At 41.3% G+C, this 11,188-nt stretch overlaps 1 protein-coding gene and 1 non-coding gene across 2 annotated transcripts; both read left to right on the top strand.

Moving 5' to 3' along the window:
• Positions 1–1,308: 1,308 nt before the first annotated feature.
• On the top strand, positions 1,309–5,037 carry LOC106351256 (pre-mRNA-splicing factor SLU7-A). The gene has a single exon (XM_013791073.3). The coding sequence runs from the start codon at positions 1,382–1,384 to the stop codon at positions 2,951–2,953; it is 1,572 nt and encodes a 523-aa protein (XP_013646527.1). The 5' UTR covers positions 1,309–1,381; the 3' UTR covers positions 2,954–5,037.
• Positions 5,038–11,081: 6,044 nt separating this feature from the next.
• Positions 11,082–11,188, top strand: LOC125584675. The gene has a single exon (XR_007321585.1). It is a non-coding gene; the product is annotated as a small nucleolar RNA R71 (small nucleolar RNA).

Below are 11,188 nucleotides of genomic sequence, written 5' to 3'. Positions count from 1 at the left end.
TGCCCCCCAAAAATAAAGCATTTCTTTTGGCAAATTCTCTCAGGATGTATATCGGTAATGAAAAATCTAAAGGCAAGAGGGATACAAGGAGATATATGTTGTACTCGATGCGGAGATCCGGAAGAATCAATAAACCATGTATTTTTTGAATGTCCCCCGGCACGCCAAGTGTGGGCATTATCTAAGATCCCGTCATCTCCTAATATCTTTCCTATCACATCATTATTTGCTAATATGGATCATCTTTTTTGGAGAGTTCAACCAAAGATTTTGGAGAGTTCAACCAAAGATGGATGATCATCAGTTTGCATGGATTTTATGGTATATTGGAAAGCCCGAAATAACAAAGTTTTTAGTAATCTGGATATTGATCCGAGGGACACTCTTCAATTAGCAGAACTAGAATCATCACTTTGGGCAGAAGCACAAGTGGGAAATGACCCAACGAGGGGGTTTTCGGTACAGATCAGTCCTCCCCTAGCAATACCAGGTCGATGGTGCTTCGTCGATGGTGCTTCGTAGATGGTTCATGGAAAGATAAGGACTCATTTTCAGGGCAATGCTGGTATAGTACTTTACCGGGGTTTGATGGTTTGTTAGGGGCAAGGAATGTAAGAGCATGTCTTTCACCCCTCCATTCGGAGGTAGAGGCATTGATTTGGGCAATGGAATGTATGAAGAATTTAAGACAGTTTCAGGTAACATTTGCAACAGATTGTTTTCAATTAGTGAAGATGGTTTCGGAACCAGAAGAATGGCCAGCATTCGAAAGCTATTTGGAAGACATCAAGCTTCTCAAAGGAAGTTTCTTCAACTCAGACATCGTCCATGTACCTCGGACGGCGAACCTTCGGGCGGATAGCTTAGCACGCAGTGCTAGGAAACAATCGTCCTTTGTCGTTCACATGGATGCGGAATTACCGATTTGGTTTACAGAGTCAATATGAGTCTGTAAATGTTTTGCTTTTCAAAAAAAAAAAAAAAATTTAATATTGACATCACTTGAGAGTGGAGAAATTAATTCTTGATACCGAGACGAGAAAGCAATTTATATATTTTTTTTTTCAATCACAAAATCCACTTTGGAGGAAAAAGGAAATCTTTGATGCAGATTGAGAATGAGAACATTACTTGGCGGACGAGTTTCCTTGATTCCTATTTGCTTGCATCTTTTCCTTATCCTATTTGCATTTTGACTCTTGAAGTTAATTTCCTTTTTGCAATGATTAGATCCCTATATAAAGAGAGTCAACTTTCTTCTCGAACCTTTTCTTGTGTTAGGTTTCTCTCCTCTTCTATATTTCCTTATCAACTCGGTGTTCCTCGCCCTTTTCTTGTGTGTTTTGCCTGAGAATTGTCAAAGCTCCACGATTCCATAATCATGGCCACTGCTTCAGGTGCTTTTAAGTCTAGGGCAAATCACAGGAAGCAAATAGAATTAGAAGAAGCTCGTAAAGCTGGGCTTGCTCCAGCAGAAGTAGATGAGGATGGAAAGGAAATCAATCCTCACATACCTCAGTACATGTCCTCTGCTCCATGGTATCTCAACTCTAAGAAACCGAGCTTGAAGCATCAAAGGAACTGGAAGAATGATCTCAATAGCAAAAGTACATGCTACGACAGAGGCGCAAAGATGTTTCAAGCTGAAAAATACAGGAAGAAAGCATGTCAAAACTGTGGTGCAATGTCTCATGATGTGAAATCATGTATGTATAGACCTCGTAAGGTCGGAGCCAAATTCACAAACATGTACATTGCACCGGATGAGAAGGTCGAGAGTCTGAAACTCGACTATGCTGCCAAGAGGGACCGATGGAACGGTTATGATACTTCAGACTACCACCGTGTGGTAGAGCGCTATGAAGCAAGAGAGAATGCACGAAAGAAGTACCTGAAGGAGCAGAAGATTAAGAAACTAGAAGAGAATGATGGAGACGAAGATGAAGACGACGACGGCTTAAGAGTGGATGAAGCCAAGGTTGATGAGAGCAAGCAGATGGACTTTGCAAAGGTAGAAAAGCGTGTTAGAACAAGTGGTGGTGGTAGCACAGGAACTGTAAGGAATCTACGTATCAGGGAAGACACTGCCAAGTATCTATTGAACCTTGATGTCAACTCGGCTCACTACGACCCTAAAACAAGATCCATGCGTGAGCACCCGCTTCCAAATACAGATCCGAATGAGAAATTTTATTTGGGAGATAATCATTATAGAAACAGTGGGCAGGCTCTAGAGTTCAAACAGATGAACATCCACTCATGGGAAGCTTTTGACAAGGGACAAGACACGCATATGCTAGCGGCTCCATCCCAAGCTGAGTTGCTCTACAGGAACTTTAAGGATGCTAAGGCCAAACTGATATCTCAAACAAAGGACTCACTTATGGAGAAGTATGGGAATGCTTCCACAGAGGATGACATCCCCATGGAGATTTTGCTTGGGCAAAGCGAAAGACAAGTAGAGTATGACCGTTCAGGGAGGATTATAAAGGGACAGGAGGTGATACTTCCAAAGAGCAGATACGAAGAAGATGTTTATGCTAACAATCACACTAGTGTTTGGGGCTCATGGTGGAAAGACCAGCAGTGGGGATATAAATGTTGCAAGCAGACCATTCGCAATAGCTACTGTACAGGTTCTGCTGGAATTGACGCTGCAGAGGCTTCCCTTGATCTGATGAAGGCTAATATTGTTCGCACTGAAGTGAGACCAAATAAGGTTGAAGAGAAGAGAATGGCAACGTGGGGAACTGACATCCCTGGTGATTTGGAATTGAACAAGGATGTACTTTCTAATGCTCTTAAAAAGGAGGATGAGCTTAAGAGAGAAGAAAAAGATGAGAGGAAACGAAAATACAATGTCAAATACAACAATGATGTGACTGTGGAAGAGATGGAAGCTTATAGGATAAAGAGAGCTCACCACGAGGATCCAATGAAAGAGTTCCTCTGAAAACAGAGTTTTACTTATCTTTTTTATTCCCTTTCATCATCATGTAACCTGCAGAAATCTTATTAAGTTTTATGTGACCCTAACGTTGTTTGAGACCCCTTTGAAGTAAAAAAAACGTTACTGCAGGTTTGGAAATGAGAAGCACTACTTGCTGACAAGATTCTTATTTATCTATAGTTCGTCCTTTTCACTAATTTTCCTCTATTTTAATTTCCTTCGTTTTATAAGTTGTTGTCCTTCTTATACGTTAAGTGAGAATATTGGAGAAGTGTACCTGTTGGATAAACTTCAAAATAGCTTGCAGCATAAGTAATCTCTAATAAGTTGATTAGGATAAGGAAGGCTTGTTATAATCGAACTAGAATTAGGAGTTATTAGTTCTAATAGAAATATTGATTAGCAAAGTTGTGGCACCTATATAAACACCATTGTTGAATTTTGACTTGTGACAAAGGTGTGAAAAAAATTTGGTTTTAGTTTTGAGTTATTTAATAAACATAATAATAAAGAGAGTTATTTTTTAAATCTCTTTTTATTTGGTATCAGAGGCAAGTTTTACGGAGGAGATGACAACAAGAGAAACTCTAGACATGGAAGATAGAAAATCTCCAATGAAGTCAAAAGAGCATGTACCATCGTCGGTATTCTGAGAAGCAATCAAGATGCGGCATCTTGGAGCAGACCGAGTTAAAGAGGCTAGACTTTAAACTTTGATGTCTGAGTTCAAACGTTTGAGAATGAAAGACTCATAAACTATTAATGTGTTCACCGTGAAATTATCAGAATTAGCTACAATAGCTGCAGCCCTAGGTCAAAATATTGAAGAATCAAGGATGGTGAAGAAGTTTCTTCAAAGTTTGCCGCGAAACTAGTACATACAAATCATAGCATCACTCGAGCAGGTCGAGCAGGTCCTAGATCTAAACAAGACTGGTTTTGACGATATAGTTGGATGGCTCAAAGCTTATGATGAACTTATACTTGACGATGTAACACATGAAAAACCCCAAGGGAACATATTATTTTCAAAAAACAGAGTCTCAAGTAAATCAAACCAGAAACGAAAACTCAAGAGGACGAGGAACGGGTTTTCGGGATAGAGGACGTGGGAGATATTATACACATGATCGAAATAAGGAAAGAAAATAAAGACCCAGGGATAAGGATTTCATGTTCGGAAGGTTGCTGGAGACAAGAGTTAAGGAGGGGAGGAGTGAAAGAATAATTTCGACGGTCTTTTGAGGTTGGAGTATGATCTCAAATTATGAGTTTAACACAAAGGGAGAATCTGGTTGGTCTGGAGACCAGACATTAGAGTCACGCCATTCTTTAAAAGTGGACAATTATTCACAGTTTCAATATTGATGGTAGGGGAGGATGAGTTTTTTTTACTCAATCATATACGCTTTGAATACTATGGAAGAGAAAATGAGCTATGGAAGGATCTAAAGCACCATCAGGACTCGCTGATTGTCCGAAACAAACCATGGTTGATTGCTGGTGATTTTAATGAGACGGTAGACATGGAGGATCATTCGTCGCATGAGGTTTCACCTATGGTTACTCAAGGGATGCGTGAATTTGGTGATGTTGAGCAATACTGCTTGCTGATGGATTTAGGTTCTCATGGAACGCATTACACATGGTGTAATAAAAAAAACGGAGGGCCTTATCTCAAATAAGATTGATCGAGTTATGTTTAATGATCAGTGGCTAGCTGACTATCCTCAATCTTATGCTGTATTTGAGAGTGGTGGGTGTTCAGATCATCTCCGCTGCCGCATTCAACTCCAATCTGAGATTGCGCGCCGCCCGAAAAGGATATTTAAATTTGTCAATGCCATTACAGAACTGGAGGAATTCTTACCAAGTGTTAGTCAGTATTGTGAGACCACAGAACCAATCTTCTTATCGACTTCATCTCTTTTTAAAGAAACTAAAGAATTTGAAGCCAATCATTAAGGAGCTGGGGAAAAAGAGGATGGGAGATCTCTCAAGCAAATCAAAGGCTTCTTTTGAAGAGCTATGTCTTAAGCAAGATGAAACAATGAGAAATCCAACACAACAGAACATGCGGGCAGAGAGTGAAGCATACAAGAGGTGGGATTTTGTCTCAGAAGAGAAGGTTCTAAAACAAAAATCCAAGATGCATTGGTTGAATGTAGGGGACAAAAATAATAGTGTACCGAGGAGCATGCAGCAAGGGAAATTGTAAACTCCATAAGGGAGATAGAGTGTGTCGATGGAGAGATAGTAAAATCATCTAAGAAGATAAAAACTGAAGCACAGAGACACTTTCGAGAATTTCTCATGTATAAGCCATCAAATTTTACGGGTATTGATGTTTCTGATCTTCTGTCTCTCTTCCTATCGCTGCTCGGAGTCAGATAGAGAGAGTCTGATTAAGGTAGTCACCGCAGAGGAGGTTACGAAGGTTCTGTTTGCAATGCCGAGTGAGAAGTCTTCGGGTCCAGATGGGTATACTGCAGAGTTTTATAAATCAGCGTGGTCAATCATTGGTTCTGATTTTGTTGTTTCTGATCGAGCTTTCTTTGACAAGGGTTTCTTGCCAAAAAGGATCAACACAACAATTTTGGCTCTAATACCGAAGGTAACAGGTGCAAAGAAGATGAAAGATTATCGGCCTATATCTTGTTGTAATGTTCCTTACAAAGTGATCTCTAAGATCATAGCGAATCGCCTAAAGAAGCTTCTCCTAGATTTCATCAGTCTGAATCAATCCGCTTTTGTTAAAGATTGGCTACTGATCGAGAATCTTCTCTTGGCAACAGAACTGGTGAAGGACTACCACAAGGACTCGGTCTCTCGTTGTTGTGCGATAAAGGTGGATATATCAAAGGCGTTCGACACAGTTCAGTGGTATTTTCTCTTTAATACCTTGACAGCACTGAGGTTCCCAGAGAAGTTCATGCACTGGATCTCTCTCTGTAGTGTCCCTGATCCGAGATAGGATCGAGTGGGACGAGCCATGGTGCAAGGAGACGCACCAGTCAGGTCACACAACCTAAAGACAAGCGTATCATGGCTCAATGACATGGTTAAGGGCATCAGGAAGCTGAGACTTAACCAGAATAGGGTAAAGGCAAGTTAAAGAGAGCTGGACGAGTGATCCGGGAGCTGGGCGAGCCCCGGTTAAAGCCTAATCAGCTGGAGGAAGTGTGGAGCTAGCTCACTCAGTCTTGGTCAGCTCACTGGAGCTGATAGACTAGCTCACTCACCTGGGGACAGCTGGTGGCCAGCTCATCTCAGCTTGGCGGAGTGTTCTGGTCCAGACCAGTGTGGCCAGTGCCGAGCGGTTACCAAGCCGTGCCGACGGCTCATGTGGGACGATGGAGCCGTGTGCAGCCAGGACCAAACTGATGTTAGGAGTTTTCAAGGCTCCTAAGACAAATGTTGTAGTATAAATGATTGTCGAACCAGTTCTGAGAGATATGAAAGCACCGAGAATGCAAGTACTCACTTAATCTAAGTGCAACCAATGATTTAGATGAGTTTTAAGCTATGACTAAAACTAAAAAGCAATAACAGAATGATACTTTCTTGACTAAGGGAAAAGAGAACTCATGGGCATAGGGATTAGACCTTGGGTGATCAAGTTTCGAATTAAGGATGACAAATGATCAATCAAACTATCTACCTTAAGCCTAGACACAATTCTAAGCAAGCTCTATGTCTAGATGAATGTTCATTTGCTAACATATCTCAAACATCAAATGTCTTTGGTTGAATAATATGAAAGCAATCATTACTAACAAGTCTATTAGCTATCTTAGCACCTTTAACAACAAATGTCTTTGGCAAAGTATACTAAAAGCCTAGAAGAGTTGTCTCAGGCATTTCATCAAACACCTTTCGGGTGGGAAATGCCTATTGATCAACTTTTGAGTGGCCAACTCAGAAGATGCATTAGGAATACTCTACTAGCAAGGAACAAGAATGATCTACACTAAAACATCCTAGAACTAACCTAATCACCTTTAATCTCTCTAACCCATGAATTCAAAAGGTGATTACTCACTAATCTCCATGATTCCTCTTAAACCCATATTGGATTTCAGATTAATCATGTAGAGAAATAGATAAGAAATCAACAAGAACACAAGAACATAACAATCAAAATCCAAGAGATAAACTTCTCAAGAGAGTTTTTGTGTATTTCTCAATAGATCAAAAGATCCTCTGCCTGGTGGCTACAAAAGATGTTTAAAACATAGGTTTTTCCAAGTGCAAAACGTCCAAAATAAATTGTAAAAAGTTCCTTGAGAAATCATGATTTTCGGCAGCAAAATAATGCGGAGCGACTTGCAGGTGTCGCTCTGGAAAGTCGCTCCAGGGCCAATTTTTGGTGTCTCCGGGCGAGAGGTCCCGAGCGACTTTGGTGTGTCGCTCCAACGGGTCGCTCTGGATCGGGAGCGACCTTGGTAGGTCGCTCTGAGAGGTCGCTCCAGGGTCATCTAAGACTGTTCGGAGTAACGAGAACGAGAGCGACTTCATGGCGTCGCTTTAGGAAGGTCGCTCTGAGAAGTGGGACACAGCGACTTCGTGATGTCGCTCCGGGAGGTCGCTCCCATGCTCGGTTCGTCCAATGGTCACCTTTTCACCTCTTTTGAGCTCCAAATGCACTCGAATGTCTCCAATAACCTAATGTGGTACTCCAGTACCTAATAGAGACTCATGTATGCAAAATGCAACCTAAACATGGCTAAATCCTAGTCTATATGATCAAAATGCACATGGACGAATGGATAAGATAATGGAAATATGCAAGATATCAACTCCCCCAAACTTGTTCTTTTACTTGTCCACAAGTGAACTTTCTAGAACTCATAGGGAGAGAGGTTTGAAGGTGAGAGCTCATAGCCAAAAGAAACACACAAAGCACTCAAATCAACATCTAAATTCAGCATTAGTACACCCTCTCTTATTATACTCTAGCTTCTCTAGGCCTATTCAACTCTTTTCATCCCTACACTCATCATCATGCATTCACACATGCAAATCAGCCAACTCTCATATTCATTAAGCACAAAACATCAAGTGAATTCTTGCAAATGGTCAGTTGGTCCAAGTCATTTGGTTGGGTAAGGGAAGGCTTTTATTCAAGTGAGTCAAGAGGTTCAAAATATATGATTTTAAAGGTGGTTCACTCTCAAAACAAGTAGCTTTGCATTGCACATAATATATCTAAGAAATAGATCAACTCATGCATACAATGCTCAATCTCCATTGTTCTACCATATTCCCAAACATACAATTACACAATCATTCCCAAATGTCAAACCCAATTCACATCTCTCACCAAAAGATCCTAAGAACATTAACTCCTTCTCTTTGAAATCTACAAGGGATTTTTCACAACCTCAAAACATTACTTAGCTCCTAACAACTTTGCTAGCCCCTTTTTCTTTCTTTTTCTTTTCTTTTCATATTTTATTTCTTTTTTTTTTTTTTTTTTTAGATGGGGGTCAAGACTTTTCATAACTTGAGCTAGAGGTTTTTCTACTTATCACAATAAGACAATTCACTTAAACACAAAGAGTCATTTCTTTTCCTTTTTCATTGCTCCCAAATCATAATCACAACTCTCACCCCCCACCTATAGCTAGACAATAGAGTGCCCAATCTAGCAAGAATGAAGATCAAGCATTGTCGTTCCCGATACTCTCAACATTATGCACATGTAAGACTTTCCGAAGAAGGCCTCACTCATCAAACAATGAAAGCTTAAAAGGAGGGAAAGGTTTTGGGAGTGGTCTACCACTAGAGTTTGTCAAAATAAGATTGGCATAAAGGATGTGACAACTCAGGTGTGTATAGCCATGACTCAGTACACAAGGGACCATGAGCAAGAAGCATTAAGTTCGTTCAGTTCAAATAAGGTTGTAGTTGGCTTCAAAGACTGAGTTTCAGCAATCAACAAGTTTCAGGAAGAGTCTTCAAGGCTCGAAGCATACAAGTGTTTTTGAGAGGTGCATAAGCTACTCAGGTGCAAAGTAATGTTCTTTACAAGGCATTTCAAATCATTGCTGCCAATGCAAGTAAATGCAACCTATATGCTCTAGACTCTCCTAGAAATGCCAATGATGCAAACTAAATGAAATTTTTTTTTTATGCAAATATATATGTATAATGCAATGCATGAGACTCAAAATCATCAAAGCAAACGTGATCAAATACTTGGTACCTCCCCCAAACTTAAATGACACAGTCTCTGTGTTGTCAAGGAGAGAGAGATACCCAAAAAGAGAAAACTAATATGCAAAAACGAAATGGTATATACAAGGGAAAGTAGTGGGTTACCTTCTATGGAGAATGAGTAGAGGGAGATGCTCCCTCCTCGTCGTCCTCAGGTGGTAACTCTTCAAGGTGCTCATCAGTAAGAGTGCCCATCTCTTCAATGTAGAAGGCTTGCCCGAACACAGTTGGTTTCTTCATTTTCTCCTTGATGTCAAAGTGGAGAACATGCCCTTTACCCAAATGGAGATCAATCGTGCCCTCTTTCACCTTAACAATTGCTCCTGCTGTAGCTAAGAATGGCCTTCCAAGAATCAATGGGTCCTGAGCCTCCTCACCCATCTCAAGCACCACAAAATCTGTAGGTATCTCATACCTTCCAATCTTCACAGGTAGGTCCTCTAAGATGCCCACAGGGTACTTCACTGAACGATCAGCTAACACCAGAGAGAGTTTACACTTCTTGTACTGAGTGAATCCAAGCTTCTTTGCAACAGACAAAGGCATCACGCTGACACTAGCTCCCAAATCGCAGAGACATTTCTCAAATACCATAGGTCCAAGAGCACAAGGTAGTGTAAAGCATCCTGGATCCTCTAACTTCTCTGGAACATCAAGCCTTTGGATGATGGCACTGCACTCATGGGTAAGAATCATCATGCTTTCCATTTCCTTCTTCTTTGCAGCTACAACATCTTTCAGGAACTTGTTGTATTGAGGAATCAACATGAAAGCATCGATGATGGGCATTGCAACCTGAGCTTCACTCATTTGCTTCTCAAACAAAGCCTTGTACTTCTCTAGCAGCTGCCTCTTGAATCTACCAGGGAATGGTAGTTTGGGTTCATAGGGAGGAGGAACAAAAGAATTCTCACTTGCTGGAGCAAGAACTTCACCATCTTTCACTGTTTTCTTCGCTTCCCCAACCTTTCCTTTACCCTTGGCTTCCACAATCTTCTCCAAGATTTCATCATTGATTTTCTCATCAACAATCACCACTTCATCATCTAAGTTGATGGCCACCTCTTCACCTAGTTTCTCAGCATCCCTGGTGAGGGTTGTAGGAGGTAACTGCTTACCACTCCTAAGGGTGATAGCTTTGGCCTCCTTGGGGTTTTGGTCAGATTTTCCAGGTAGAGATCCTTGCTGGCGAGTCTGGTGAGTGTTCATGGAAGCAAACTGATTCTCTAAATTCTTGACTGTAGAAGCAAGATGTGAGAACTTGTTGTTGAGCTCATTGTAGCTCCCATCAATCTTGGAATGAAGGTTCTTCAACTCATAACCAACATGCTTCTCACTTCTAGTCTGAGACTCCAAGATTTGTTTCAGCAGGGTGTCAGTGCTGCTCTCTTGAGGAGCAGAGGAACCAGATGAGGGGTTTTGCTGAGGTTGATAGCTGCCTTGCTGGTTGTTTCGAGGCGGATAACCACTCTGTTGGTTGTTGGGATAGGATTTCTGTTGGTAGTTGTTGTACTGAAAGTTGGGCTCTTTTTTGTACCAGCTACCATTGTTGTTGATGAAACACAGCTCTTCCTGACCTTCCAAACCCTCAACCTCATGGACAACAGGTGGTGTATCTTGGCTTGGGTTACCAACAAAGTGCAGTTGCTCTTGTGTGGCTTTTTCAGCAAGGAGGATGTATATCTTATCCGGTAGAGCTTTCAACTCCTTCCTCGTCTGCTTATCATCTGTTCGACTGCTTCTGTCGTGGTCTCCACTGTAGACTGCATCACTCTTTACCATGTTGTCAACCAGCTCCTCTGCATCTTCCTCAGTTCTCCCCAAGAAGAACCCATTGCTAGTTGTATCCAGTCTGGCCCTGTACTTAGGAAGAACACCACGGTAGAATGTGCCCAGCAAGCTCTCCTTAAAGAAACCATGGTGTGGGCATTGATCTTGGTAGCCCTTGAATCTCTCCCACGCTTCGCTGAAGCCTTCCAAGTTCTTATGTTGAAAACTGTAAATCTCATTTCTCAGCTT

The sequence above is a fragment of the Brassica napus genome, chromosome C3 (genome assembly GCF_020379485.1).
Source record: "Brassica napus cultivar Da-Ae chromosome C3, Da-Ae, whole genome shotgun sequence".
Classification (NCBI taxonomy): Eukaryota; Viridiplantae; Streptophyta; class Magnoliopsida; order Brassicales; family Brassicaceae; genus Brassica; species Brassica napus.
The sequence above is the reverse complement of the archived record's forward strand: the minus strand, read 5'-3'. Positions and strand labels throughout refer to the sequence as shown.

Bases quoted from the DNA above. Each gene is read 5' to 3' on its own strand.
- LOC106351256 (XM_013791073.3), top strand. From the start codon at position 1,382: ATGGCCACTGCTTCAGGTGCTTTTAAGTCTAGGGCAAATCACAGGAAG.